The 18,747-nt window shown below is 40.2% G+C and overlaps 2 protein-coding genes across 6 annotated transcripts in view; one reads left to right on the top strand and one right to left on the bottom strand.

The window, feature by feature from the left end:
• myo6b (myosin VIb) overlaps nucleotides 1–7,666 on the top strand; it is a 51,326-nt gene extending 43,660 nt beyond the window's left edge. For both annotated transcript variants that reach the window (XM_085391342.1, XM_085391341.1), the window contains one exon: nucleotides 6,243–7,666. In XM_085391342.1, coding sequence (XP_085247468.1) covers nucleotides 6,243–6,442 — 200 coding nt within the window. In that variant the 3' untranslated portion in view covers nucleotides 6,443–7,666. The remainder of the gene's footprint in view (nucleotides 1–6,242) is intronic.
• A 926-nt stretch (nucleotides 7,667–8,592) lies between these two features.
• The window catches only part of impg1b (interphotoreceptor matrix proteoglycan 1b), a 28,698-nt gene continuing 18,543 nt past the window's right edge, over nucleotides 8,593–18,747 (bottom strand). The window contains exons 13-18 of one of the 4 annotated variants that reach the window (XM_085391793.1): nucleotides 14,238–14,457; nucleotides 12,940–13,150; nucleotides 10,999–11,184; nucleotides 10,702–10,885; nucleotides 9,940–10,023; nucleotides 8,593–9,483 (exon numbers count right to left, since the gene is read on the bottom strand). In XM_085391793.1, coding sequence (XP_085247919.1) covers nucleotides 9,400–9,483; nucleotides 9,940–10,023; nucleotides 10,702–10,885; nucleotides 10,999–11,184; nucleotides 12,940–13,150; nucleotides 14,238–14,457 — 969 coding nt within the window. In that variant the 3' untranslated portion in view covers nucleotides 8,593–9,399. The remainder of the gene's footprint in view (nucleotides 9,484–9,939; nucleotides 10,024–10,701; nucleotides 10,886–10,998; nucleotides 11,185–12,939; nucleotides 13,151–14,237; nucleotides 14,458–18,747) is intronic. The other 3 variants (XM_085391790.1, XM_085391792.1, XM_085391791.1) reach the window with 3 other exon arrangements.

Below are 18,747 nucleotides of genomic sequence, written 5' to 3'. Positions count from 1 at the left end.
ATAGCCATCAGAATTGTTGTCTTGAGGCCAAGAAAGATGCCAAGAGGATTTATTTTAAGTGGATCATCATATTGGTCCATTTGATTGACCTTTATTATAATTATGAATTTATTTTATTTTCAGTTGCAAACGGGACAGACATGACTGTGGGATAGGACAGGGGGAAAGAATGAAAGAAAGAGGGGGAGAGAAAGAAAGAAAACCAAAGGGGAGAAAAAAAAAAGAACAATACAAAATTTGTAATTTATTTTATCAACTTTCCTTCTGACGATGCTGTCTGTGTTGAGCACTCAGTGAATCTGCATTTGACTACTCCGCCTAGGCTCGAGAGTGCAGCCTAGGCGGAGTAGTCGAACGCAGATTCACTGAGCACTCAACACAGACAGGATGGTCAGAAGGAAGAGCGCAGGACAAGCTAGCGAGACAGAAGTGGACCTCCCCACCCTCATTCAGATCTGGCGTTTGGAATTATTTTGGTTTTCATGTGACGTATGACCCTGAAGGTAAGCGAGTCATGGACTAAAGTAAAACAGTATGTTGGATGTGCCATGCAATGCTCAATTACATGGGTGGGAGCTAGTGTGTTAGCGCAGTTAGCTCGTTAACGTGTTGGCCGTCTAGCCCCTCTGTATAGGGTAGCTCGTTAACGGAGATTTGCCGTGTTGTGGCGTTAAGGTTATTTCAACGAGATTAACCTGAAAGCACTAGTGGGAACACAACGAATATGACTGCACATTTACGCCGACATCATCCTAGTGCAAAGACAAAAACAACAAGCATGCTACTAACTTTAGCCGAGTCATTTAGACAGCTGTTAGCACGTGATTCTCCTTATGCTGCTGAGAATATAGCCCAGAAGAAGCGGATAGTATAGCTTTTATTTTGGAAAGAGACATTTCTCTGTAATAAACTCTCTTTTCCAAAGATGAGTGATTCCTCAATCAGATACAGGGTTCGCAATATCGCTAGCCCGACGTCCCGGGGCTATCTCTCCCCTGCCTGTTGGGCTATTGTAGGAAGGAAAAATATATGTCAATGCTTTTGCATTCTTTCAGAAATGTAGCTGGGTAATTATGTCATTGGCATCGGTGAGCCACTGTCAATATGTGACATATTGAAATCGTGTTTGAATTTGCGCTTGTTTTTTTGCTTTCACTTTGCAATCGCGCGAACTGTGTATAGAGAGCGACAGCACTGATCTGTGAGTGATGATAATTTGTGCACCAATTCCTCTGACATCGTCTTATTAATTGTTAGCTTACTATGCAAACATGACAAGTGAAATCTCCCGCAGCTTAAACATGTGAGAGGTTGATCGCGCAGAGAATCGCTGAGCTTATGTGAGTGCGGCAGGATATATATTTCACTACGATGACCTGGATGATTGAGAACCTTCACAGACAGATATATATTTTAGTTCTGCTGAGCCAAATAAGACAGGTCAGGGTGAAGAAGTGACAGCCAAAGAAAAGCTTACCACAAAACGGAGAAGTTATGACAAAACAGACTATAAGGCAAAAAGAAAGTGCAGCTTTATGGTTTCATGGACAAAAGAATTTCTGTGGCTGCAATATGACGAGCTAAAAAACAACACGCACAAGGGTTAGGGTTAAATTTAAAAACTGTACTTTTGTGTTAAAATATATATTTATAATTTTAATAAATGACAAATTAAAAAGGCATGAACATTTTTTTTTGTATCGAAAAAATATCGAACCGTGACACCAAAGTATCGAACCGAACCGAACCGTGAATTTTGTGTATCGTTGCACCCCTAATATATATATATGTGTATATATATATATGTGTGTGTGTGTGTGTATATATATATATATATATATATATATATATATATATATATATATATATATATATATATATATATATAGCAGCTGGATAGCGTAGTGGTTAGCGTAGTGGTTAGACTACACGCCTTTGGAACAGAGGATCGCAAGTTCGATTCCTGCCTGGGGCGTCTGTATCCAGTAAGGGTCCTAAGGCTAGACCCCCTATGCTAAGCAAGCCTACCGCAGACATGAGCGAGACAGATAAATATGAAGGCATGCCGGCTCGGACGTCGCCCGGATCAACAAGGTCCGCGTCAGGTGTTGAGGAACCAGGGCACCCTGACGAAAAGTGGGCTACTGGAACTGGAAGGCATCGGTGGGCAAGAGACGAAAACAGGGCGTTGTTGGAATGCTACTACACAAGTAACCCCGGCGGAAGGGGCTACATGAATAGGATGAGGGACCTATGGATTCTTCGATACCCAACATCCACAATGACGGCGAAACAACTAGTAGCTCAGTGTTCCAACATTCGAAAGAAGGGACTGCTCTCACAGCTAGAGATTGACGAGGTACAACACAAATGCTACGGCAAGGAGGAGTCAGGACGCCAGGTCAGGGGGGCGATATCATCACCCCCACCCGAGATTGGGTACATAGCCCCAAGTGCGATAGGAGAAGGATCGTTGAGTGTGAGAGGAACTGACCTGAAAAATAGGATCATGGCCAAGCTTGAAACCTGGATCCCCCGTAGCCGGTTACCAAGATTACGTGAAGTACCCTCAGAAGGTCTGCTAGATGATGTTAATGCAGCACTACGGGCAATACCTACAACCACGATTACCGACACTAACAAGCTGATCTACAATACGGCAGCAGTGATCAGTGAGATGCTTGGCTACAAGTTGAACAGCGACAAGGGGCAGTACCCTCCATGGAGAAGGAGGCTAGAGGGCAAGATCAAAGTAGCACGGAGGGAGGTTAGCCAACTAACGGAGTTGCAGAAAGGTAAGACAAATAAGGTGCCTAAGAAATACAGCAAGCTGTCCATACCTGAGGCCTTGGAAACTGCCAAGCAAAGACTCACAGCCTTGGCCAGCCGCTTGAGGAGGTACACCAGAGAGATAGAAGGCAGGAGAATAAACCAGCTGTTCTCCACAGAACCAGCAAAGGTGTACTCTCAGTGGCAAGGGAACAATAAGAGAACAGCACCACCAAGGCTGGAGACGGAGCAATACTGGAAGAGCATATGGGAGAAGGATGCAACCCATAACGGCAATGCTCAGTGGCTAGAGGATCTGAGGGCAGACCACAGCGACCTCCCTGAACAGGGTCCAGTAACCATCACAGTGGCAGATATCCAAGAAAGGGTCTCCAGTATGAAGAGTTGGACAGCACCAGGGCCCGACATGGTTCACGCCTACTGGCTGAAGAAGCTGACTGCACTCCACGAGCGTCTGGCAGCACAAATGAACCAGCTGCTAGTTAACGAGAGACACCTGGAATGGCTAACCGAAGGTCGGACGGTCCTGATCCCCAAGGACCCCAAGAAGGGACCGGTCCCCTCCAACTACCGACCAATAACCTGCCTCAGTACTACATGGAAGCTCCTGTCAGGCATCATATCGGCTAAGATGAACAGGCACATGGGTCAATACATGAGCGGGACACAGAAAGGAATTGGCAAGAATACCAGAGGCGCAAAACACCAGCTACTGGTAGACAGAACAGTCAGCCGAGACTGCAAGACCAGACTGACCAACCTGTGCACTGCCTGGATTGATTACAAGAAGGCCTATGACTCAATGCCCCACAGCTGGATACTGGAATGCCTAGAATTGTACAAGATCAATGGGACCCTAAGAGCCTTCATCAGGAACTCAATGGGGATGTGGCGTACAACACTAGAGGCCAACTCCAAGCCCATAGCACAAGTCACCATCAAGTGCGGGATCTACCAAGGAGATGCTCTGTCCCCACTGCTGTTCTGCATAGGCCTGAACCCCCTCAGTGAGATCATTAACAAGACTGGCTACGGATACCGACTACGGAACGGAGCAGTTGTCAGCCACCTCCTGTACATGGATGACATCAAGCTGTATGCCAAGAGTGAACGAGACATCGATTCACTGATCCACACTACCAGGCTATACAGCAATGACATTGGAATGTCGTTCGGACTGGAGAAGTGTAGCCGGATGGTAACAAAGAGAAGGAAGGTAGTCAGAACTGAGGGGATTGAACTACCAGAAGGCAACATTGCAGACATAGAGGACAGTTACAAGTACATGGGGATCCCGCAGGCGAATGGGAACCATGAAGAGGCCGCTAGAAAAGCTGCAACCACCAAGTACCTGCAGAGGGTCAGGCAAGTCCTGAGGAGTCAGCTGAATGGTAAGAACAAGATCCGGGCCATCAACACGTACGCCCTACCCGTGATCAGGTACCCTGCTGGGGTAATAGGCTGGCCAAAGGAGGAGATAGAAGCCACTGACATAAAGACAAGAAAGCTCCTTACCATGCATGGAGGGTTTCACCCCAAGTCCAGCACCCTGAGGCTGTACGCTAAGCGGAAGGAAGGGGGCCGGGGACTGGTGAGTGTCAGCACCACAGTCCAGGATGAGACAACGAACATCCAAGAATACATTGGGAAGATGGCCCCAACTGACCGAGTGCTCAGTGAATACCTCAGGCAGCAGAAACCCAAGAAAGAGGAGGGAGATGAGGAACCATCATGGAAGGACAGGCCCCTGCACGGTATGTACCACCGGCAGATAGAGGAGGTGGCTGATATCCAGAAATCCTACCAGTGGCTGGACAAAGCTGGACTGAAAGACAGCACAGAGGCACTAATCATGGCAGCACAAGAACAAGCTCTGAGCACAAGATCCATAGAGGCTGGGGTCTATCACACCAGGCAAGACCCCAGGTGCAGGCTGTGTAAAGATGCCCCAGAGACAATCCAGCACATAACAGCAGGGTGCAAGATGCTAGCAGGCAAGGCATACATGGAACGCCATAACCAAGTGGCCGGCATAGTGTACAGGAACATCTGTGCCGAGTATAACCTGGAAGTCCCGAGGTCAAAATGGGAGATGCCCCCAAGGGTGGTGGAGAATGACCGAGCTAAGATCCTGTGGGACTTCCAGATACAGACGGACAAAATGGTGGTGGCTAACCAACCGGACATAGTGGTGGTAGACAAACAGAAGAAGACGGCTGTAGTGATCGATGTAGCGGTTCCGAATGACAGCAATATCAGGAAGAAGAAACACGAGAAGCTGGAGAAATACCAAGGGCTCAGAGAAGAGCTCGAGAGGATGTGGAGGGTGAAGGTAACGGTGGTCCCCGTGGTAATCGGAGCACTAGGTGCGGTGACTCCCAAGCTAGGCGAGTGGCTCCAGCAGATCCCGGGAATAACATCGGAGATCTCTGTCCAGAAGAGCGCAGTCCTGGGAACAGCTAAGATACTGCGCAGGACCCTCAAGCTCCCAGGCCTCTGGTAGAGGACCCGAGCTTGAAGGATAAACCGCCCGCAGGGGCGTGCTGGGTGTTTTTTTATATATATATATATATATATATATATATCTCATATATATATATATATATATATATATATATGAGATATATATATATATATATATATATATATATATATATGAGATATATATATATATATATGAGATATATATATATATATATGAGATATATATATGAGATATATAGATCACTATTTTAGCTCTACATGATCTTCCTGGAAGTCATGAACTCTCTGTTTGTGTTTTTATTTGTTTGTTTCTTTGGCTGCCAACTAATGTATGATTAGGAGTTTAGCAACCAAATTTGGTTAGGTCCCTGATAATCACATATTATTACATTATCTGTCAGACATTGTCATCTTGCCTACGAAATGATTTGCAGCCGGCTGTTTTTTGCATTTATGAACCTACGGCGCCTTATGAAAGCATCATATCTGTTTTATGTCACCACAGTGTCATCAAATTTATAGCCAAAGAACAGCAGTTACACATAATATATTATAACACTGTAAGCTAGCTCGCATGGCAACCATCTACCATCAGGCTATATTTACTTGTTTTTGCCTTTATGCACCTATAACCCCATATGAAAGCATCCTATTCTTTTATTTTACGACAGTAGCATCTCATTTATCTCCACAAAAGTTAAATTATACATGATATGATATAACGTCATCACGTTGCCAAGCAACCACCTAACAATGAGCTAAAACGGCCCATTCTTTTGCTTTATGCACCTTTAGCACCTTATAAAAGCACTGTATCATTTTCAGTTTACTGCCAGCAGCGCAAGCACGCCAAGCATGGGCATGTGGTAGTCTAATAAATAGATGACTCTGGCTAAAACTGTGTGATGTCAAGTGTCCAAGTGAATGCACTGCTAGTAAATCTTTATCCTTCCCCTTTGGCTGCTCAGGCAAAGACGACATGGAGATGTGTGAGCTGAGCCTGGAGGAGACCGGTTTGACCCGGAAGAGAGGGGCAGAGATCCTGCCCAGGCAGTTTGAAGAAATCTGGGAACGCTGTGATGGAATTCAGTACTTGAAGAAAGCCATTGAGAACAAGCAGGCCCGCCCAACATACGCTACCGCCATGCTTCAGAACCTCCTCAAGTGAACACACAAGATAAGGGAAAAGTCAAAAGCTTGGTCTACGTCCTGAGACACAACACAACACTATACACAGACAAATATAAAAGATGCACAGTCAGGTTGCAGAACACTGCACCCACAGTAATCACAGACAAAGGTGCCCTAAACACACTCTTTCTGTAGACAATTTATGATTTACTTTATTGTTATTATTTTTAGATTTTCAACATTTCTTTACATCTTGCAGTAGAACATCTCAGTGATGTAGCATAACGACTTGTGGGGGGTTTTCTCAATCGATGTTTGTAGAATATCCGACCGTGAGACCTTATATTGCAATAACATTACATCACAGAAGCCTTAAGTGGTGCATAGCCTTTTTAGCTATAAACCCGAAACCTTAATGGTTTGCAAAAGCAACAATATATTAGACAAAATCATGAAAACCTCAGCAGACGTACTTTTAAGGGTTATAACTGTCTTCTAATTCTTTGAGTTTTCTGAATATTACAACCATAATTGCCATTTAGTGTCTATAAATAGCTGCGATGTGGCTATGAATAATTGCCCATGCACTAGCTGCTCGTATGAGATGACAGTAATGAAAAACACCACATTTATTTGTCAGATTAAAGTACTTAAAGGTGACAATCATGAATACAAGGCCATACAACCAAGAGTCAAATTAAATTCACTTTGTATAGATTATGTGCATCTAATGTAATAATGTGAAATATCACAGGTGAAATATAGAAGACTGTAATGTTATAAGTCATACTCACAACTGCTCACAACACAGCCTAATGAAGTAGGATACATTTTTCTGGCAGAATAATAATAAGTTGATTTAATTATTCATTAACGAGCTCTGACAACTCAACGGAATTTCATGAAAAAACTTCTTTTGTACTGTTGCTCATTTGTTATCTGAGAGGGAATTGTTTTCATGTTTGCAGTTTTCTGGGTTTGGGGTTGTTTTACAGCCAGTCATTTGTGTGCGTGCGTGTGTGTGTGCTGTGTTTATGTAGTATTTTCTTAAGTTGATTACTTGACTCCTCAGTTGGTTATGCCAGGAATGTTTCAGTCATCTTATTCAAGGGTCAATCTTTGTTTAAAATGTAGTAGTCAAGAGTAATGTAACTATTGAATCACTCTTATGTGTTTTTTCTTTGGTTTTCTCTTGTATGTTGGCCTTGAAACTGGAAGATTGTAGAAAATAAATATATTCCTGGATTTGCTTTTTCTTTTGAAGTTATTTTACACAGCTGAAAAATCACGAATTAATTCACAAATATTCACAAACAAGCTGTTAATGGTCAGTGCTCAGTAAATGGATCTGACATTCTGATGATAATTCCTGATAATAGGATTAGCATGTAGGTTAATTAAACAACAAACGCTAACACACTGCAGATGTCACCGAGCTGATGCTCGTGAGTCCAATTACGTGATCAACAGGATTAAAACTCAAGGATCTTAGGCTGTTTCAATGTACAGACTTTGCAGAAGCCTTGGCTCACCCCTTATTTCTTTGTATTTTGCTATAAAAATATGAAATAGGTGCACTGATTTATTAAAGCATGTGCAAACATATATAGAAATACAGTTTACAAGGCAAAAGCAACATTTTTACAATTCTAATGAGCTTGAAAGTGAATATTAGGTATGACTACCTTTATTCTTTAACACAGCCAGAAATCTCTTAGGGAGCTTTCTCATAACTTCTTTAAGTAGTCTTTAGGAATGGTTCTCCAGGTTTCTTGAAGGATGTTTAAAGCTCTGCTTTGGATGCTAGCAGGCTTTTGTTCCCCCTAACCATGACAGAGGCTCCAGCGTCTTTTACAGATGGCTGTAGAAACGCACTTTGGCACCTCGCTCCTGACCTCCTCAGTACATTTTGACTACAATTTTAAAAAGTGCAAATTCCAAACTAGGAATCATCGCTCCAAAACTCCTCTTACCACTTACTGCCGTTACTTTGGCGTTTTCATAGCTTCAACTACAGAAACTGGAAAAAATTGTGTTTTTGCAACAGGTTGCTAATAGCAATGTGTCTTTTTTTTTTTTTTTTTTTAATGGTTTAAAAACGTTTTCTGTTATGTGTAGACACAACAGGGGTTCAGCCAACGCACAAAGAGGCTGGAGAACAATTGCTGAAAACTACTAAAAAAGAAGAATTACAAGACTGCGTAAAGACTTAGTAGTACATGTGAATTGACTGTAAGAGGAGTATACTGTACGGTGCTTTAGGACTCATAAACACAATAATCTTGATTTTATTTCAAAAACCAAGTTCGTTGACGTCAGGCTTTAAACTCATTCTTTATTCGTTCTTTACATATGATCAAATTACACAGACCTAACACACTCTGAGCTGCCAAAACAAAGAAAAATGTTTTTGTTAATTCAAAAACTTTTTATTCTTTTGTTTTAAATAGAATGTGCAAAAACAAATGTCCTGGTATTAATGGACACATGATTAGTGGTTAAAAATTGTAAATGGTACAGACGCCAGTATTTTTAGGAATAATGCAGTATGACCAAATACTTTATGCATTCAGTCTCTTTTTGGAACACAGTAATGTTAAAGATGGCATTGCCGTAAACAATATCATAAAGTCTAAACAAAAGATACCACCTTTTGTAAGCAAGGTGGTGGTAAACACCTTGTATTTATGTAAATAATAAATACCTCATTGTGAGGAAAGAAAAACCTTTGTCAAGGGTATACAGGAAATGTTCCTACCATTCATTATATAAAATAAATATTAGCTTCCACTTGAACACAACCTAAGTGCACAGCAGTATCCATAGCTCTCTGTCTAACAAGAGACTTTCATCACTATGAACAATTAAACTTGATCACTGCTTTACGGTATCTGCACCCATATACAGTTAGACAGCAACATTAGTTTTTTTTTCCTCCCTCCTGTTTCGCACCGTGTTAGTGCGTTGACGGATCTTCAAACGAACAAGGAGTCATCAGAGAACTGAAACTTCGAAACATTCATTATCCGATGCCCTTAAAACATGACACGTTCTGTATTCATTTGACAGTCGCCACGTCTGGAACAGACAAGAGCAAAAATAAAAACGGACTCATTTCAGGTGGAATTATACATGACAAAATGAAACTGCATCTACAACTTGCTTGCACTGCTTAAATCATAAGGTACATGATAAAAGGCACGCTGCTGAAGTGCTGATGGGCACAATTTTATTTTGAAACTACTCAGAGGTCTAGAATTTATTTTGAAGGCGTTAATGCGATAATTGCACAAATGTCAACAGTGATTTGGTTTGTGAGTAAAAAGAAAAATCATTCAAACAGTTGCTTGTTCGGATGGTTTACCTTTTGCAAACATCATATAGCTGTAAAATATTTACAGTTTAAAGTTATTACATTTTCTTATTTTTTAAATCTTATTGAACACCTAAATTGTAATATCAGTGCATATAACTTTAAATGTATTCTACATCTTATAACAGCTCAATTTTACATTGTGCATTTATATTCCTTACCTCATTGTGTGGTATACAGTGATGAAAATCCACCATTTCTGAGACTAATCTTTCTGATCTTGTTGTGTAGAGTTGTCTGGGGATCTGTGTAGGCAGGCAGTAGAAAAGCTTCATATTTACAGTGCGCTTCAATAATGTATTATTAAAACAAAGGCATTTGAACAGGATAAACATATAAAAGGCAAATGAAAGCAAACACTTAACTATTCAAGGGTCTACTCCAGGAGACTCTACCTACAGCAATCAGCACACAGTTCACTGTTAAAACTACACACAGCGGTTGGGTTTTTGTTATGGATCATGCGGTTAACTCTTTCATTTTGTCGATAAAAGCCTCTGAGTGTCTACTGAATATACCAGAGGATGTTCAGTCCCAGTGAATGATTTAATCTGCAGTATATTTTTCACATTGTAATGTAATTCGTCCACCAATCAATCCATTTTCTTTTGCTCATCCAATTGAGGGTCACTGAGCCTATCCCAGCTGTCTTGGATTGACATGGTGGCTGCACCCTGAGCAGATTGTCAGTCTATGGCAGATATTTTGAAGATACATCAGAGCAATTTTAAATACAAATGAAAAGTCAGCCTAGATTAAATGCATGGAAGGATGGAGATCAACCCAAAGTTTGCTCTAAGTTAAATAATACTAACGTATTTGTTAGAACAGAATTGGTTGGAGTATTTTAGTTATTAGTAGCCAAAGAGCTGAGGTTAGTAGTTTAGTTGGTTTAGTCTTCTGTGCGACGCAGCACAGTGTACCTCGATACTCAGATGTATATTTTCAATGGAGGCAAAATGTTCTTGCTCAGAGTGTTGGGACTGGGAGGAAGCAGAAGTTGACGGGCATGGTAATGTGGACACGTGAGTTAAGACACCATCGTCATTCTCAAATACTGGGTTCTCCCTCAAAGTATTCTCAAAGGCATAAGGGGCAAGAGTCTGCCTACAATGTAAAGGAGATTATGAATGCTTTTGAAACAGTAGGCTATACCACACAAAATGACTAAATAGTCACGTATACAAAAACAAACTACACAAAATAGGGCTCATACTTACACCAAAGTTACAGCCTTTCTGGTTTTTATGCATTTCTTGTTGATGAATATTATAATGCCAAGGACGGCGCAAACAAGGCAGAGACTTCCCACAAGGCAGGTTACAATTAGTGACGGGTCTACCGGCACTGACACCAGCTCATTGCAGCGTTCCCCATGGTAGTGCCAATATTTACCCACGGGGCATCTAAAAGAGATGAGAAAAATGCATGCAGTTATGCACAATATTTTAATAAAATCTTAATATATAATAACTGGGTACAGTTATGGCCAAATATGGCCTTTCTTATTTCATCATCAGTTGAGCAAAAAAAAAATCTGTGACGTTTCACTTGGAAGCTGTTACTGCGAACCCAAAATTGGGATTAAAAGAGCTTTCGATTCAAGTGATACATGCCTTGCATAGGTTGCAAAAAAACAAAACAAGTACAAGAAACAAGAGAGTGGGCAGGAATATAAAAATGTCCAAATCAATGCTTTGGTACGTTCTGAGAACAAAAAGAGCACACTGTTGAGCTTGGCCAATTAAAAAGGCCTGGAAGGCCATGCAAGATAACTGTGTTGGATGATCACTTGGTAAAGAAAACCCCTTAACAACCTCACCCCAAGTCAAAAACACTCTCCAGCAGATGGGCATGTCATTAAACATTCTTCCACAAAGGCACGACTTTATGAGAGCTTCGCCACATAGTGAAAACCATTCATCAGCCTCAAGAATAGAAAGGCTATTTTTGCATAGTGAATGGCCTTTCAAAAACATCGAAAAAAAACCTAGAAGACAGAAGGAATTCAGATCAACGTGTAACAGAATGATGCTAAGAAAAAAGCACGGAAGCAGACCAGAATGGTTAATGAGGTTCAGCACCTGTGGAACATGCATGGCCATGCGTTCCAGTGGGACTTAGTCACTGAGTGTTTAGTGACGAAGCGACAGGAGAACCTAAAAAAAGCTGGTTTTTTTTACTGATTCTGCCAAATGCAATATAGTTCATTGCATGGAACTTGACATTACAGTGACCTAAAACACACTGTGTGCGTGTGTGTGCGTGTGTGTGCGTGCGTGCGTGCGTGCGTGCGTGCGAGTGCACTGTGAATTCTGACAGTAATTGTCTGCAATACAGTCTATAAAGTTGCAAAAACTTTAAAACGGTATATTTTTTCAAACCCTGGGGTCAAAGAAATTCTGTACTTAAATGTGCCATTTAATTACAAATCTATTACTGTGAAATACAGAGCTCATATTATGAAAATTGTGTCGCTGTCCAGATTTGCAGACCTAACTGGAAGTTAGAAAGAAGCACCCTTTGAAGGTAATGACATTTTTCATAGTAGAAAATGAAAAATTTGCTTTCTTTTTCCTGAGACGTGTTCAAAAGAGCTCACTATTGCTTTCAGGTTCCTGTGTCTCAATACATACCTCATGGCATATGTATAAATTTGCATAAACATTAAAAATTCTTTCTATTAAAAAGATATGTAGCGTTCTTGATAAATGACTGAATGATCCTTGAAGATAAATTTGTGAACAATTAAAAAAGCCTTTACGAGTTGGATGCCTAACTATAATAATAATTGTTATTAATAAATACACATTTTCATCCTTACTGCACTGCCTCCAGATGCATCTCTTTAAATTTTGTTAAAGACAGTTGTAGAATTCAACATTTTTCAGCAAGCAGCTCTCAGGAGATGGATGTCCTTGAGTACACCACAAAGCAACACGTTTACATCAGCCTTACAATTCAGGATAAAGATAAAAAGAAAAGAAAAACAAATGAAAAATAAAAACAAACATGGTGGATTTCCAACTTCAAGGCTCTGAAAGTGACATCAGGGATCAAATCCAAACACAGCTAAAAAAAAAAAATAAAAAATAAGGACCTAGTATAAACTTTAAGGTCATTTTGTTTGTGCTTCCTTTCATTTATCAGCTTGTGTGTACCTGCAGGTTGCTCCATGGCCTGGGATTATTTCACACAGGCCTCCGTTCAGGCAGTAGTTTGGCTGCAGGGTGCAAGTGCTCTGACAAGGCAACCCGTCCACTGTGCTGTAGCCCGGATCACACAGACACTCTGCCTCGTTGGTCCAACTGTTTATCACACAGCGTGAAAACTCATTGCAGGCCAGGAACTTGCAGGGGTCTGCCTGGTCAGCTAAAACCAACGGAAACAGGAGAGAGAGGTGAAAGAAATATAGACAGAGGGCTGAGTGTTCACTAGCATTAATGCAGTCGTTCCATGTTTGCAGATTCAGAGGGGAAATAAGAAGGCATGCTGACTGATATGACAAGAGGTGTCTGCTTTCTGTTTCGTGTGCTTTTAATATGGCTCCATGCGATCATGAACTCACAATACACAACACCTTTGTTACAGTCTGTGAACAGACAGCAGATAAACACGAACCTTATGATATTGACAAGCATAATTCACTGCATGTGCAGATTAAGGATTTTTGTTCCCTATGCCTTGCCTGCATATTTTATTCACACAACATGGGAATGAACTGTGATCTCGCTTTTGCTTGGAGACACACAAAATTAAAAGTAGTGTGTAAAATCTTGCCACTAGATATCATTAGATTTCACATTGAAATCAGCTGAATTCTGTTTTCTTACGCCTTCCAATTCAAGTGCATAATACTATCTATGGTGGCCCTCTAGGACAAACAACTCTGGACTGTCAGTTAGCTGTTTACCTCAGTTGTCACATTGTTGGACTCAAACATTTAGTGAATAACCTCTCATATGATATGAGAGGTAATCAAACTGGGAAAGTGTGATTTTTAGGACAGTTGAGCCTAACATTAGCTAGCGTAACGTTAGCTTAGAACCAGCTCTTGTTGTTTAGCTAGCTTTATGTCAGATGTCTGGAGACAGGAAGGTTGTATTACAAAAGGTAATAGCAAGAATGTCAGAGATAAATAAACAAGTTTATGCATTTTTCATGTGTTTTAGTTCTGACTTAAGTTCAGGAGGTGAGACTTGAGGATGGGAAGGGGACGGTGTGGAAATGAGAAAAGAGTTGGAGGAGTAACACATAATGAGAAAGAGGATGGAAATACACATGTACAGATGTTAAATGGTCATATATAATTTGACCTCTGTCATGGTCAAGGTCATGGGAATACATCAGTTTGTCAGAACACATAATTACACACTAATCAGTGTATACTTATTATTTATTTTCTATTAAATACAAAGAAGAACCAAATCAGAGCAGTGGACAAGCAAGAACATCTCACCTGGTTCTATTTCCAAGGAGCGACTGTCAATTTCAATATCAAGCCTTTTGGAAGCTGCATTACAGAAGTCTTCAAGCACGCAGTGCACTGCTTCTGTGACATTATAAGGTACGGGCTTGTCCAGTTTCATCCTGCTGTTTACCACAACACTTCCATTCCTGAAGTTAAGAATTTCCAGCTGCTTAAATCCCGTCAAGTTGGACTGCAAATATGGCAAAAGCTGTGGAGAATGAGAGGAAAAGCATATTCATTTCTGAGAAGCTCCTATTTCAGTATTTGATTTAGCAGTTCTCTTTCAATGTTTATTTAAAAGGCATTAGTAAAGTTAGTAATCTGTGGGGGGGGGGGGGGGGGGGGAAATCCCACAAATGTATTTCTTGATCCAAGAAGAGAAAGGGACTTCTTCACTTTGATTTTTGGGTGTAATTAAATTATGCCAGACACGTGCCACCCTATGTCAAAAAAGAGCTGTTCCCTCCTGAGATTAAGTCCCGGGGGAGGAGAAGTATTTAATTCTGCCACTATGATACAACAGCTTTTTCTTCTTCTTCTTTTTTAATTTGCTATTCAGGTCACTTTTTGCAGTGTTAATACTATGAATAGTTCATAATTAAATTTTGATGCAAGCATGAAATCCTGGCATCACTGCTCAGGCTGTGTAATTAGATCCAGAATAAAATTAGGGTTATGTTCATAGGCATTAGTATAAGAACACAAATCATGCTAACTCTAGTCGCAAAACAGTCAGAAAACACAGGGACAAAAAATGATACACTTACAACAAAGCTAACTCAAGTCTATCTATAATATATACTGTACTGTTTAGTGAAAGCTTTTATCTAAAGTGCCTTAAAGTAACACAAAGGCAGACAGTAAATGTTTATTGGATCCAGTATCTGTGCATCACTACAGCCTTACTGTGGTAACACTGCCCCACAAACATAAAGCACAGGAGAAGCATAGTCAAGACTGATTTGAGACGTATCATATCCATTTTTTTAATAATCTGTTTCATGCTAGCTGGGAAGAGGCCTTGCTGCTGTTCCTACTTGTTTTTTACAACTTTTTCCTTTTTTTTTTAATGCCATAGCATCTAATTAGAAACGAATTACAATGACACAAAAAGGAAAGAAAAAACTACATACAGTAGGCCTGCTTAGCATATTTAGCAGTAACTGCAGGGTCATTCCTATGCTGGTTCTCTTCCTAAGATGTTACATTACCTAACTGACCAACCATGTTGTTGAGCTGTCATTAATTAAGGTAATTAAGGAAAAAGAGGTGAGGAACCCAAGCACCAACTCATTTAGAAATCCTATCAAAAAAATAAAGTCCATGTAGGTCTACAGTTGTCATCAACACTGATTAGATTTTACTTTGTTAATTTGTTGATTTTATTTCTGTTTGGTTTTCTCCTTCATGGTTTCATTACAGTGGTTACTTTAAGGTTAAGGGGGAAAATAATGTTTGGGTTCAAATAGAATATTTCACAATGGTAACCATGCGACAAAAAGCCAGGCAGAAAAACCCGATGACAAACTTCTACACTGAGTTATATTTTCTCTAATTAAAAAGCTCTAAAATGTCAACAGCTGGATTGATTGTCTCAGAAAAACATTATAGTGATGCAGGAACAACGCTATGTTGTTAGGTTGTTCTCCACATTTACATGATACATAATGGAAACATGACAAAGAAGTATGAGAAATATAAAAAAGGGTCACGATCTCTCGAGTTCTACATAAATGTGATGAGTTTATTTACTTCAATTTTGGTATTATCAACAACTCAAAGTGCTTTACACTTTAATTAGAAGTCTTGAGCTACAGCCACCCGCATATGCTCCACGGGGTCCCGTGGTCCCCGGGCTTATATTGTATGGCATGTAATGGGAAAGGGTCCAGTGTTCCAAGGATCTTGCTATATGTCAGTATTTGGACAACGCATGAGAACCATAAAAGCATAATCTATAGTTGCTTATAGTGTATAGCACATGTAAAATGATAATGCTGACCCAAACACCAGAATATTGAACATACACACCCTGAGAACAGAGGATTCTGGGAGCACAGATAACTGCTATTCCTTTGCCACCTGACACTAGGGGGATTTATATCAGTTAAACTTGTTAAGTTGATGGTAAAAGTGTTAATTTACAAATAAATGCAATAAGGTAACTCATTGGTCCAAATAGCCAACAAAACTCAACAAGCACAAACACATTGGCTTCACTGCGTCTGTGCTGCCTTCTTCTTTTAAAAGGCAGTACACAACACAGCACCTGTCTGGAACTCTATATTTACACAGCCATGTCTTAGCTTTAAGTTAAAGTTAACTTCCCATGCAGACATGTTTAAAATATCCCCGCATTGTCAGACTTTGCAGTCCAGATAAGTGAGAAGCCAATCTTTTGGGACTTCGAACCAATGATTGCAGAGCTGTTTAGGCAGGAAGGAAGTCAACCAGCTCAAGTAATGGGCCTACATCAATGTCCATCGATCTGAACCACTCTCCTTCAAGCCACTCCATGTTCACTACAGATGAGGCAAACATCAAACCACCACAGTGTGCGGGAGAGAGATTACGATGCTTTAGCAGGCCTGGCTGTTGAGAGGGAGATAAGAGGCCTTAAGGAGCTCTGCTCTGATCTGGTTATTTCACTTATCATTGACAAGCAGTTTACTCTCAGCTAGCTCCCTATAGCTAACAGTCTTAGCTAAGGAAGGTGTAGCTACTGGAGGGTCCACCATCCAGAACAAATGGGCCACAGCTTGCAATATAAATACACATTCACACTGTTGTTTGGTCATCCATTTGTCTCAATGCAGAAAATCGTTGAGTTATAATCGCCTACTTTAGATGACCAATCCAGCTATATTGACTTTCATGCAAGGTCAAAGCTTGTTTCTTTACAAGAATTCTCACTAGAGTCTGTACTGAGACGCTAAAGATACTTTAAATTGCCATGTTATATATATATATATATATATATATATATATATATATATATATATACATATACACTAAACCTCTGCAGGATGCATGGCACAAACTATGATTTCATCAGTCTGACACAATCACATTTGCTTCTCTGAGGTTACACATGTATCTACTGGTTCTTGCTTTGGAAAACCCAAATGAAATATCCCTGCATCTGTGTCAAAAGTCCCAAGAAGTATTTTGCTTCCATAAGTTTTTAATTTTTTTGATTTGCTGTATCAAACTAAGTCCCTCCAACCTCCATATCCAGTTTTATTGGTTGCTTCACAAACCAGTAGGTACAGGAGTAATGGGGGAGTGTGGTAAAAGGTATGAAGGCTAATTGTTCATGTATATTTGAACAAAACAAAGAAAACACTGCATCCATTTAAATGGGCTGCATCATATGCATTATTTGACATTTCTTCGTTATTGTTTTAGTGATTTATAACCCCGCCTGGATACACTGGGGCCTGTCTTTATTTAAAAAGCCCATTTAAAGGAAGACTGAAAAATCCTAATGGGTGCTGACAAAATAATATATTAAGTATAGTAAATACTTACCAGTGCACTCATCTGAAAACGGCTAAATACATTAATTAACAAGGAGAATTGCAGAAACTGGGGTTTGGGCAACCATTAAAGATTGGAGATGGAGTGTTGTTTGTGTTATTCTTTCAGGATTTTTATGCATATTTTTTTAATATATATATTTATATATTTTTTAAATACACATGTTCCCTATGCCCACTGGCATGACTGCATGCATACAATCCAGTTTGTATTGCTGCTTCTTCTTGATTTGAAGGTCTTTACATAACACAGAACGCAGGGCTCTTCTGAGTGAGCCTAAAAATACCTAGGGGCAAGCATCAAAACTAAACAGAGATGTCAAGTGATGCCTCTTTCTTTGATGCTTGTAGCAAATGCAGGTTTAAAGAGACATCGTCCTCATGTACATACATGCCAGCAGCTAATGTACACTTCTTTTTTGGGGGGAAAATAAAATATATGCAGGTCATACACTCAAATATCCAAATAAAATAACATAACATTGTCCAGCTTGTGATTGGCTTTATTTCATTTTCTCTTGGCCAATAGTAGTACATATATACAGTGTGCATATTTGGACAGGTACCCATTCAGAATAAATGATGCAAAATGCATGCAGATGTCCATATAAACTTTACTGCCATCACACTAAGCAGATGGAAACCACTAATAGCATAATGTGTGTGGTGCTGGAACTGACTAGAATTAAAGCTTCTTACCTCGGGTCACAACCAATGACTAAGGCAGACCAAGGTCCCATGACTCACACTGCCCTGAGCTAGGTTGCTTTCTAACATATACAAAATTCACAAAGCTATGTGACATCTGTACTATATTTTCTTGGCCCACTTATTTACTATTTACTCCGCCACTCTCTGGGTTAATCTTTAAGGCCCCAAACAAGCAAAAATCACACATACCAATAAATAAATGACAATGCAAAAATAAATGTCAGAGACTGCGGTGAATAGCTAACTGC

The sequence above is a fragment of the Rhamphochromis longiceps genome, linkage group LG19, assembly GCF_057381845.1.
Source record: "Rhamphochromis longiceps isolate RC_006_pf linkage group LG19, R_longiceps_female_GT1.1, whole genome shotgun sequence".
Lineage (NCBI taxonomy): Eukaryota > Metazoa > Chordata > Actinopteri > Cichliformes > Cichlidae > Rhamphochromis > Rhamphochromis longiceps.
The sequence above is the reverse complement of the archived record's forward strand: the minus strand, read 5'-3'. Positions and strand labels throughout refer to the sequence as shown.